This window comes from Chiloscyllium plagiosum, chromosome 7 (assembly GCF_004010195.1).
Source record: "Chiloscyllium plagiosum isolate BGI_BamShark_2017 chromosome 7, ASM401019v2, whole genome shotgun sequence".
Taxonomy (NCBI): domain Eukaryota; kingdom Metazoa; phylum Chordata; class Chondrichthyes; order Orectolobiformes; family Hemiscylliidae; genus Chiloscyllium; species Chiloscyllium plagiosum.
The window spans coordinates 107,006,953-107,019,843 of record NC_057716.1 but is presented as its reverse complement, the minus strand read 5'-3'; the positions used below and the strand labels follow the sequence as shown (position 1 = coordinate 107,019,843).

The 12,891-nt window shown below is 43.7% G+C and overlaps 1 protein-coding gene across 1 annotated transcript in view; it reads left to right on the top strand.

The window, feature by feature from the left end:
* The window catches only part of map3k2 (mitogen-activated protein kinase kinase kinase 2), a 77,581-nt gene that overhangs the window by 51,273 nt on the left and 13,417 nt on the right, over positions 1–12,891 (top strand). The window contains exons 8-12 of the mRNA XM_043694367.1: positions 352–431; positions 3,038–3,105; positions 6,337–6,429; positions 8,851–9,057; positions 12,601–12,749. Coding sequence (XP_043550302.1) covers positions 352–431; positions 3,038–3,105; positions 6,337–6,429; positions 8,851–9,057; positions 12,601–12,749 — 597 coding nt within the window. The remainder of the gene's footprint in view (positions 1–351; positions 432–3,037; positions 3,106–6,336; positions 6,430–8,850; positions 9,058–12,600; positions 12,750–12,891) is intronic.

Below are 12,891 nucleotides of genomic sequence, written 5' to 3'. Positions count from 1 at the left end.
CGCCCACAAATGGTGAAGGTTGGATAATTAAAATTAGAATGATAAAACTGTCACAGAGGAGAAAGTGATGTCACCAGTTCAACTAGCTGAATTCTGTCTCTAAGATCCTTGATGTTTCTGGATGTGAAGAAGCTATTCGTATATGTGCATTAGTTTGAGATTTGGGTTTCCTTGGATACTTGTCCATCGACTACCAACAGGTTTCTGTATTCTTGAACAGTAATGTTCTACATTGCAAACTCATTTCTTTCCTGCCACACACATTTCTTACCTTTCTAGTATTCTCATTTCAGTTGTTGAATTTGTTCAAACAAATATATCTTGTTTGACTTGTAATTATTTGTTTGACAGATGTTGGACCCGCTGTCGATGAGCAGCCCTGAGAACTCAGCATCAGGGAGTTGTCCGTCTCTGGACAGTCCCTTAGACAGGTAATGTCTTCCTACCTCTCACTAAATCCTGATCACCTATATCGCCCCTGCATTAGCCACACTGCCTCACGTTTGAAATTTTCTTCTTGATGTTCAAATCCCTCATAGTCTGTCTGTCATCTCCTCCAGCCCAACACCTCTTGAGATTCTGTGCTCCTCCAATTTTGGCTTCAAGTGCATCACCAACTTTAATCACTCTGCCATTAACAGCCATGCCCTCAGCTGTCTGGATCCTCAACCTCCCTATCTCCCTCTTCCCTTTTTAACTTTGTCAAACCCAGGCCAACACCGGCACCTCCACATCATGGTTCCCCTTTTAGGACCTTCCTTGGAACCTATCATTTTGACCAACCTGTTATGACATCTTATTATGTGGCTCAGGGTTAAACTGCATTTGATAAACACTCGTATAAAGTATCTTGGAAAATTGGAAAATGTTAAAGGTGCTGTACAAATGTCGTAATTGCAATGACGTTGACTTCATTCTGAACAAAGATGCAACTTCACATCATATTTTACACAGTCTTACATGCCTGTTGGCAAAATAACCAATTGCTTTATTAGTCAGACTGTTGGACGCGTGCTGGATGGAGAGGTAGAACAGAACAGGTTTGTGCTTGAATACCTGTCAGAAATACGTACAAGCTTTTGAATTCGGAGCAGAAATAAACCATTCAGCCCCACAATTTTGCTGTTCTATTCAGTAAGATCATGGCTGATCTGACCGCTCCGTGTTCCCAATGTACGAGTGGTGGCTTATGTTTTATGCGGAAATATGAGCACACAGAGAAAAACAAAATTGACTTGCAATAACATGGTGCCTTTTACAATCTGCCTCTGACATCCCAATGCACTTTTCAAACGAATCGAGCTGGCTGTAGTGGTTACTGTTGTAATGTAGGAAACACAACAACAAATTTGTGCTTGGTAATTTCCTAGAAGCAGCAATGAGCTAATGGCCAGACAGTCTTTCTTGAATGATGTTGGTTGATGGATAAATGTTGGCCCATGATACCAAAGAGACCTTAACTGTTCTTCTTCAAAATTGTGTCATGGCATGTGTTTCATCCACCCGAGAGTTTAACATCTCATCTAAAGATTTCCAGCCCTGTCAGTGCAGCCCTCCCTCACATGGAGTTCCAGCCCTGATACTGTGTTTGTGTCCCAGAAGTGGGGCAAGTGTGCAAGTGGTACCCGTTGTGTCAAGCCAGAATATCAATTACCAGCTTAATGTGACTTTCAGTATGCTAAGTGAACCGTTCCCCTCTTTGTGATAATCTCCAGTGGTACAACTGGAGTAAAGGGAGCAGAAGGTAGAAAATGGAAACTTAGCAGAGAAAGCGCCTTCACCATGATGAGTTTGTTTATAATTGTGAGGCTGCAAGGGTTCCCCTACTGGAAATCTGGGTTCATTGTTGAGGGTTCCTCAAAGGGAAATGGCATTTTCATTTTGTGATTTAACTCCTCTTTAACTCCTGATTTCCTTGAGTGGAAGTTGTGCTGGAGGCATTCAGCCTTCACTTTGCTCACCAATTAAGTGGATTAATCCCAGTTTAAGTGCTGATCGGTCTGTGCAGGGGCTAAGCATAGATAACAGCAGACACTAGTTGTTGTGATAGTGGGCCATGAATTCTTTGATTGGGTCTTTAGCCTATGATGCGTTATCTGATCATCATTGTGATTATAGTTGGAATGCTGTGAAGTGTTGCTGGGTTGAAGGGAAGAAAGATAAGTTACAATTTCTGCTACTGAAACAGTGATTGTGGGCAAAGCAAGATGGGTCACTGGGACTTGGGTGTGTAACGCAAGCTTACAGACTGTCAACTTGGATTAACGTATGGAGATTAGACACTTGGCCCATGCAGTAAAGACTTCATGTCAGGGTCTTGTCCCAAGAAGGAAATGAAGTTTTAGAGAGTGGAGTGCAGAAAATTGGGAGGGATTAACACACAAAGGAATGTGGAACTCCAGTTACTTTGAGTTGCAGGAGGAATTGGAATTGTCTGTGAGTAGAGAAGATTAAGAGAAGATATGACAGGCATATTCAAAATTATAAGGGGTTTTGGTCAAGTATATAAGGCGTAACTGTTTACACTGGCCGGTGTTGGTGTAACCAGATTTAAGACAATTAGCTTGGGAACCAGAGGGGAGTTGAGGTTCGTGCACTTAGTTGTGATCTGGGATATGCTGTATGAAAGGAAACTGTCAAAAGTAAATTGGATTGAAAATAGTTTTTAAAAAAAAAGGGAAGGAAAGCTTTGCAGGGCTGTGGGAAAGAAGAGAAAAAATAGGATGACTTCTAAAGAGTTGGGAGAGAGCTGATGGCCTCCTCCTGTGCTGTAACATTCAATGGCAGTAGTGTGACCCAACACAGTCTGTGGGTATAGGATATAATGAAACCCTGCTTTTACCAAGTGGTGTAAGGCTGTCTCTATTGTATTATTTTGAGTTGTCCTTTAAGATGAATGGGCAAGGATGCCAAGAGTATTATGAAACATTCATCTTAACGAAGTTCTTATATTTAACAGTATGATATTTTGAGTGATATAAAATCCACATTTTACTCAGTGGACATCATGGACCTAACACTTTTCTTTACTTTGCAGTGATAGTTATCCCAAATCTTGGATGCCCAGGGCGCAGAGCTATCCAGATAATCATCAGGATTATTCAGGTGAGCTTTGAGCCTTCAGCTGCCTGGGTCAAAAGCCCTGGTAGTTTCTCTGTACACCTCTCTCAGCCTCTCAGTCCTGTTGTGCCATTCAGTGAAGTCATTCAATAATCTGATTACTGTACTTTCATGTCTATTCCTGATAACTTTTCACCCCTCTGCCTTAACAATAGTAAAGCACTTTGTTTCTGTCAATTTTTGAGGAAGAGAGTTTCCAAAGTTCATACCCTACATGAGGAAAGACTTTTTGCCTCATCTCTGTCTTAACTGAGTGACACCGTCTGTTTGAACAGTGACACATTTATCCAGATATTGTTTTAGGTGGCTTGGTGTCTACTTTTGCTTTTTTAATGGTCCTGTGAATCAATTCCCTCAGAATATTTTTAATTTGTTTTTTATGGGATACGGCTGTCGCTGGTAAGTCCAGCAGCTGTTTTTTATACTTGATGACCCTTGAAACACGTAACTTGCTGGACCATTTCGGAGGGTGGCCAAGAGGCAACACATTGCTGTGGGTCTGGAGTCACATGTAGGCCAGAGCAGATATGGACAGCGAATTTTCCCTCCCTAAAGTACACCTGTGAATCAGATGGATTTTTACAGCAGTCAAAGATAGCTTCATAATCACCGTCACTGAGATGAACAGTCAACTCCAGACTTTATGAAATGAGTTTCATTTCTACCAATTGCTGTGTCTCCAGTGCATTAACTGGAGCCCCTGGATTGCCAGTCCAGTTGTATTATCACTATGTTACTGTTGGTCTCGATTAAAATGCTAAATATGCATTGTTTGGTTCATGTATATGTAAGATTGTTTTTGGATCCCTCATTCTTTTAAATTCCAATGAATATAATCCCTGTCCACTCGATCTCTCCTGATAAGCCAACTGCCTCAACTCTGGAATCAACCTAATGAACCTCCTCCGCACCCACTCCAGTGCCAGTACATCCTTTCTCAAGTAAGGAGACCAAAACTGTACACAGTACTCCAGGTGTGGCCTCACCAGAACTCTGTACAGCAATGTTGGGACAGTTGAGGACTCACTCACGTTGGGAAGAATGCAGCAATATATCATGAAAACCTATTAAAATTCCAGCAGAACTAGTCTGGGTAAAGGCAGGAAGGAGGTTCCCGATGATTGAGGAGTCTGGAGCCAAGGATCATACTCTAAGAATCGGAGTAGATCATTTTGGACTGAGATCAGGGGAAATGTCTTCACCCAGGGTGTGGGGTGCCTATGGAATTCTCTGCCACGGAAAGTGGTTGAGGCCAAAGCATTGAATGTTTTCAAGTAGGTGTTAGATGTAGTTTTAAGGATTACATCAGCCATGATCATATTGAATGGCTGAGTAGATTTGAAGGGCTTTTTTCTTGTTTTGACTAAGCATGGTAACGTGGAACCCAAGCAAAACTGGAGTTAGTGGGATTTGGGTGGAAAACTTTCACTGGGTGGAGTCTTATCTCACACAACAGAAGATACTCTCATTCTTAATGGTCAGTCATTTCAGGTCCAGTACATCTCTGTAGGAGTCCTCAGGGTGGTGTCCTAGGCCCAACTACATTCAGTTGCTGCTTCAATGACTTCCCCTGCATCATAAGGTCAGAAATGAGGATGTTCCCTGATGATTGCACAATGTTCAGTATCATTTCCAATTCCTCAGCTACTGAAGCACTCGGTGTCTGTAAGCAGAAAGCCCTGGTCAAGATCCAGGCCAGTAAGTAACAAGTTTCATTTACATTACACAAGTACCTGGCAATGATCATTTCCAACAAGAGAAAATAAAACCGTCTTCCTCCTGATGTTCAATAGTATTAGTATTGCTGAACCTCCCACTGTTAGTATTTTGAGGTTGCCATAGATCAGAAACTGAACTGGACCAGCCATATAAATACAATGGCTGCAGGTCAGAGACTGGGAATTATGCATGCAACTCCTCTTCCAAAGTCAGTTCACCATCTACAAATCAGGATTGTGATGGAATATGTGCCACTTGCCTGGGTGGGCTGCTCCATCAACACTCAAGTTCTACACCATCCAGGACAAAGTATCCCATTAGATTGGCCCCCATCTGACACCTTCAGCACTCACTCTGTCCAACACTGATGCAGTGTCGGCAAAGTGTAGCATCTACAAGATGCACTGTGGCAGCACAACAAGACTCCTCAGACAGCACCTTCCAAACTCTCAAGCACTTCCATCAGGAGGATAAGGGCAGCAAACACATGGGAACACCACCCCCTGCAAGTTCCCATCCAAGCCCCTCACCATTCTGACTTGGAAATACAGGGCGACCTTGATTATCCGAACAACACAGGTGGGGAGTATTTTGTTCTGATACTTGAACGTTTGGATAACACAGTTTACCTGGACCTTGAGATCTTGTTTGGATAATTGATGTTCGGATAACCCAAGATTGTTCTGTATATCACTGTTCCTTCACTGTCACTGGGCCAGAATCCTGGAATTCCTTCCCTAACAGCATTGTGGGTCTCCCGATAGCACAGGGACTGCACCAGCTCAAGGCAGCTTATCGTTGCATTCTCCAGGTGAGTAAGACTTTGACAATAAATGCTGGAGTAGTTAGTCTTATCCTCAGCCTGTGCATGGTCTTGTTTCTAAAAACAGGACATTTTGAGTAGGCTGGCACTCTTTTCTGTAGAGAATAGAAATTTGAATGGTGAGATGGTCTGTAAAATTAGGAAAGGGATTCATAGTGTAGATGTGGAGATGATGTCTGTTTGTGGAATCGCTGAAATCTGGAACCCATTAGTAGTGGACCAGAGGCACGAATATTTCTCATAAGGATTTCAGGAAAACCTTACACAAGAAATAAAGAACTGCATATGCCGGAGATCTAAAGCAAAACCAGAAATTACTGGAGCAGTTCCGGCAGCATCTTTGGAGAGAAAGCAGAGTCAGTCACTGGACCTGAAACACTGACTCAGCTTTTCCTCCACAGTTGCCTGACCTGCTGAGTTTCTCCAGTAATTTCTGTTTTTGTATCAGGAGAAAGTTGATATGTACACGGTGTGGTTGAGAACAGTATAGGTGTATGCAAGGGGAGACAAAGTAAACACGAGTGTGAATTAAAATGGCTGTTTAGTGAGATGATGTAAAACATGAAGAGGCATGAGCATAATCCTGATAGTATGGTCTGCTTCTGTGCTGCAAAATCCAGTGAAGATTAGCTCTTTATTTCTGAATAAAATCAGATCAGTGTTTCTCCTTGCAGATTGTGATATTCCAACGTTTGAGAAAATTGGGAAAGGTGGGACATATCCACGAAGGTATCACATCTCCTACCATCACCATGACTACAGTGACGGTAAGCATCTGCCCATTCTCCAACTGAGCAATAATGGGGTGGGTACATAACATCTTCATTGCTGTTGTTAAACACCGATTGCCCATTTTGTTTGATTCTGGACTGAGTATTTAACACATCAGTTGCAGGGTGTTTTATCGTGGTTCTGTGTTGTGGTATTTCTCATTGCCAATTTCTTTTCCCCCTCTCCAGCAGGAATTGATCTCTGCTGGTGTCTGTTACCATAAACTGCAGTCTTTCCTTCCATTATCTCGGGTGAATCATTCTTATGGTGCTGGCCCAAGCAGTGTTCCTTGCCTTTTCAACCGTTGTGTGTGGCATCACTGCTGGATCCAGTCCTGTTCCCATCATGCAGTCTCCAACATGGAGTCACTGACTGGTGATCAGAAGCCGCAATTCTATTTCTAACACAAAAGCAGAAATTGCTGGGAAACCTCCGCAGGTCTGGCAGCATCTGTGGAGAGAAAGCAGAATTAATGTTTCAGATCCAGAGACCCTTCTTCAGAACTGATTTTAGCTAGGAAAAGATTGGTATATTTGCTGAAGATTGGGTGGGGGTAGAGGGAAAAGAAGGAGGAAAAGATGATAGGTGGAGTTGGACAGCGAGAGAGAATAACAGTTGTGCAAAGGAATGGGCAAAGCCCCACATCGACTTAATTTTTTTGCTATCCTTTTCCAGACCCTTCCACTTCTGATACTTTACATCAGTTTCAGAATTTCCAGTTCGCAGGCTCCGGCTGCTTCCTTTTCACCATCGACCTGCAATCCTTTGCCATGTCCGTCCCCCATCAGGATGGTCTTAGGGTTCTTCACTTAGAGTCATAGAGATGTACAACAGGGAAACAGACCCTTCGGTCCATCTTGTTCATGCTGACCTTGTTCCTGAATAAAGGGCCTGAACCATCCCCACCCTCCTCCACCTGGCCGAGCTCATCCTCACTCTGCTCCTTTCACTCCTCTCTCTTTCTTTCAGATTATGGTATGGACATGGGTATCCACATGGGCCCCAATTATGTCTGTCTGTTTGTGGGTTATGTGAAACATTTCTTGTTACAGTCCTACTCCGGTTCCTCTCCACAACTCTTTCTCCAGTTCATCAATGACAGTGACAGTGCTGTGTCCTTCTCTCATCCAGAATTGGAAAAGTTTGTTTATTTTGCTTCTAATTTTCACCCTGCTCTCACCTTCATGTGCTCCGTATATAACTTCTCCCTTCCCTTCCTTCCTCAACCTCTCTGTTTCCATTTCTGGGGATAGACGAGCCAGCTATTTCCAAACCTCTATTTCTAACCCTCCTTAACCCTTGGACTGAACCCTCGATCTCCTAACTGCACACCCATAATTCTGGATTCAGTCTTCTATTTACTTATTCCGTCCTGGCAGCAATTCAGATTCAAGCATCTTGCTTTCAATGTTTAATACATTTTCAAGTATCTCAGCAGATATTTAAAGATGAAAAATATGGACGTATGCATTGGAGTATTGGAAGGAGGAACAGTGTGACTGTCCCTTTGAGATAGTGATTGACCTGCTGCAGAATACCAGTGCATGAGTTTCTTTTTCAAATTTCTCTGAATATGCCTTTGGGATGCTCCTCATGAAAGGCAACCATTATCGCCATTATTCACTCTCAGATCAGCGTGGCACTGTTCTCAAAGCAGGCGGGAATTGAACAGCGCCGGAGACCCGGGTTCAATTCCCGCCTCAGGCGACTGACTGTGTGGAGTTTGCACGTTCTCCCCTTGTCTGCGTGGGTTTCCTCCGGGTGCTCCGGTTTCCTCCCACAGTCCAAAGATGTGCAGGGTTAGGTGAATTGGCCATGCTAAATTGCCCGTAGTGTTAGGTAAGGGGTAAATGTAGGGGTATGGGTGGATTTCGCTTCGGCGGGTCGGTGTGGACTTGTTGGGCCGAAGGGCCTGTTTCCACACTGTAATCTAATCTAATCTAATCTAATCAAAGTTTACCTCACAAGACGCCCGGTCCCCAGCCTTTCAATTATGACCCTAATTTTACAGATGTGTTATTTCTGAAGAAGGGTCACTGGACCTGAAACATTAAGTCTGCTTTCTCTTCAAAGATACTGTCAGACCTGCTGAGTTTTCCCACCGATGTCTGTTTTTTGTTTCTAACTTCCAGCATCCACAGTTGTTTGGGTTTTTTGTTTTGTGTTATTTCTCCTTTCCCCATGCTTGTCAATTTGTGCCACCTCCTGAATCTGTGCACCTCTGACCTCTTAGTAAAGAGTTATTGCAGATGGTAGCAGACGAACAGACCTTCATCTCCTTGGTGCTGTCACGGTTGAACCACAACATCTGCCCTACCAACGGCTTCTGGAAAGCACAGCTTCCAACACAGCTCCATCTTGCTGACTATTTGGACTATATTTAACCTCAAGGCTTTTTTGTTTGCCCCTCTCCACAGGTCGTAAAACGTTCCCCAGAGCAAGAAGAACCCACGGAAACACTTTCCGCTCGCCTGTCAACTTCAGTCCCACGGAGCACTCCCTGAGCACCAGCAGCGGGAGCAGTATTTTCACCCCAGAGTATGAGGACAGCAGGATGAGAAGAAGGGGAAGTGACATCGACAATCTAACACTGTCCGTCATGGACATCAGCCCCCCCAGCCGTTGTAAGGTTCACAGCACGCTATGTTGGAGGGGTGGGGAGGGCTGTGTGGTCTTATCTAATCCCCCATGGGAGGAGGCTCATTGTGATTCCAGAGTTCAAGCTGTGGCCTATCAAGTTGTGCAGATTGTGGCACCACACTCTGGTATTGACAATGAACATAGGATGTGCATCAAGCTCCTGCTCTTGACTGTGCTGCTAAGCAGTACTTGATGATAAATTTAATGTTAGCCTAACCATCAGGATGGTTCCTGATGAAGGGCTTTTGCCCGAAACGTCGATTTTCCTGCTTCTCGGATGCTACCTGACCTGCTGTGCTTTTCCAGCACCACTCTCATCTGAACTCTGGTTTCCAGCATCTGCAGTCCTCACTTTTGCCTCCTTTGGATTACTGGTTCAGTACTGTAACAATTACTCCCCTGAACTTATTGAAGAGGGAACAAGCTCGTGTTTGAAAGAGCTCCAGTGTTGATTCTGTATGTGAATTAAAGTTTTGCCAGAGAGTCGTGTGAAACTGCCAACAGAAAATCGATCAGCAACTCCTATTGCAAAGCTAGTGGAAATAGGCTGCTGATTCACTGTTGCTGGATTGCGCCACATCTGAACTTCTTACAAACTACTTTAATGACTTAGATGAAGGAAGTGATAGCATCATATTTAGATTAGATTTCCTACAGTGTGGAAACAGGCCCTTCAGCCCAACAAGTCCACATCAATCCTCTGAAGAGTAACCTACCTATACCCATTTCCCTCTGACTAATGCACCCAACATGATGGGCAATTTAGCATGGCCAAATCACCTGACCTGCACGTTTTTGGACTGTGGGAGAAAACCCATGCAGACACGGGGAGAATGTGCAGACTCCACACAGACAGTCGCTCAAGGCTGAATTGAATCTGGAACCCTGGTGCTGTGAGGCAGCAGTGCTAACCACTGAGCCACCGTGCTGCCCTTTAAATCTGCAAATGCTGCAAACAGAGGAAGGAAAGTATGTTGTGAGGAGGACATAAGGAGGTTGCAGGTAGATTTCGATGTGTTGAATGACTGTGCAGAAATCTGGCAGATGAAGTACAGTGTGGGAAAATGCCAAATTGTTCAGTCTGGCAGGAGCCATAAGAAAGCAGAGAATGACTTTAGAATTCCAAGGTGCAGGGGGATCTAGTTCATAAATCACAAAAATGAGTACGTAGGTACAACAAATAACTAGGAAAGCTAATGGGATGCTATCCTTTATTGTGAGAGGTATGAACATAAAAGTGAGTCTTCTATACTTTAGTTGTATAAATTATTGTTGAGACCATATAAAATCATACAACACAAAACAGACCCTTCAGCCCAACCTATCCATCCTGATTAGGTTTCCTAAACTGAACTAATTCCATAGCCCTGTAAACCTTTCCTATCCATCTTGAATATGGTGTACAGTTTTCATCTCCTTATTTAAGGGCAAATATAAATGGCGGTTGTTCAGAGGAGGTTTGCTTAATTGGTACCTGGAATGAGGGGATTGTCTTATGAGGATAGCTCGAGCAGTCTGGGCTTGTTTCACTGGAGTTTAGAGAAGTGAAGGGTGACTTGATTAAAATATATTCACAAGGTAGATGGGAAAGTTGATTCCTCTTGTAGGTGAGTCCAAAACGAGGGGTTGCCATTTCACAAAAAAGATCAGCAGAAGTCAGAGGGTTGTGATTTTGGAAATCAGTTTCTGTTCAATGATGTTTCACCTGTGTTACCTGTGTAGCAGACGGTGATATTCTTCCTTAATTCCCACTCGGACAAGGTGCGCACCAAGGTCCTGGGATCCACACTTTGAGTGGAGGGAGCCTGTTCTGAAATGGAGCACGTTGTCCTTGGAGTGTTGGTCAGACAACCATGGGAGCATTTGTGGTTAAAGCACACAAATCTGCAATGTCCTGTGCTCCTTGCCTTGGACTCCCATGGGGCTGAACAGGGAGGCAGGGTGGAGGTGGAAGGCCTAGCTACCTCTGGAGTGTCCTGAGGCGTCTGTACATGGCTCCTCCTCTGCCGTAGTCCCCACTAGATCCTCCACTTTTATTGGACAGGGAATCCCAGGAGCCCCTGGCAGTGGTGAGAACTTCTACCTAAGGCAAGAGGGAGAAGACGATGAGCAAAGAGTCTTCGGGATGTGGTGTCCAGGTAATAAAGTCAGTTTGGGAAGATAGTATGTGAACTATCGCTAGGTGTCATGAAAACCCTCCATGAAACTCATCAAAATTGACACTTTGTGGATTTCCATTGAAATTGGACCAACGTTCCATCTTTGTTATTGATATGACTGGTCAAAGGAGTAAGACTGTTATTTCAAGGGATACTCTTTGCTAATGGATCTAATGAGTTACTGCAATATTCATTATGGGTTTAACAGCTTTTGCAAGAGCTCTTAGTTATTAATGAAAGCACGCTAACATCTGTAAAGAACTTCCTTTTAAAGATGGCGGACTCCAAGACTGGGGACACATTTTAAGGTGACAGGAGAGAGATTTAAAAAAAAATGAGGGGCAAATTATTTTACAGATGGTGGTTCGCATTTGGAATGAGTTTCCTGGGGAAGTGGTGTATGTGACTACAATTACAACGTTTAAAAGACTTTTGGTTAAGTACATGAATAGGAAAGGTTTGGAGGGATATGGGCCAGGAGCAGACAGGTGGGACTAGTTTAGTTTAGGATTATGTTCGGCACGGACTGGTTGGACTGAAGGGTCTGTTTCTGTGCTGTATGACTCTAATATCTCCATGTTAAAACAGTGGAGATAGGGTAATTGAATACTCTGAATGAGGTTGTTAGCTTCTGACAGCCCGTCTAGCAAGAATCTTTCCATGTCAGTGTGGATGAATGTGAATCCGTTGTTGTAGGTATAGAATTCTAACCACAAATAGATCAGCCATGATCTTATTAATGGGTGAAACAGGTTTGAGGGACCAAATAACCTATTCCTGCTCCTAATGTTTATGTTTGTATGAACATGGGTTGTGATCAAAAGCCTGAGTTCTAGTCCTTTTGAAAGCCGATGTTTACAGTAATTATCAGCTTCAACAGAGAGACCTAGTTCTAAGTGGACTTGTGCCTGATGAGCTGGTATTTTTACTTGGATCTGTCTCACCATTTATTTGTTATCATAGGTCTAAAGCCTGAGTTCACTCCCCTGAGGCAATTCAGCTCTGCATGAGCCACAGGGACTGCAACAGTTCAACTGCCTTCCTGAGGGCAATTGGAAATGAGTATTAAATGTTTTAGTTGTCAACAATACCACTTCCTGAGATCAAATATATTTTAAAAACAGTGTTGGATAATCCCTTTACCCAGTGTGCAATCGATAGAGTCTTGTGTGTATATTGTCACAGAGATGCATTGTGTCACAGCAAGTGATACGCAGCAGGGCAACTGAAAGGTCAGCTAACGTAGCTGCATTCTTGGCATGTGTTTGGTTCTGAGAGAATTTAGATTACTCAGGGAAGCGAGGGTGGAATCTTCAGATTTTTCCTTTCTCAAAGCCAATTTTCTAAAATTGGTTTTATGTTTTGTAGCCCCAAGGGCGCCAACAAATTGGAGACTGGGCAAGCTGCTTGGCCAAGGGGCATTCGGCAGGGTCTATTTGTGCTATGATGCTGACACAGCAAGAGAACTGGCCGTGAAACAAGTGCAGTTCGACCCAGACAGTCCTGAGACCAGCAAGGTGAGATTATTGCATTACATACTGGGGAGACATGGGCACTATCACTGGGTGGCTGCAGAGACAAGGCAAGTGGTAATGGATCAATGGGTGACATAGGGAGATGTATTAATAGAGCGGGAGATGTGGGGAGCTTGTGAATGGG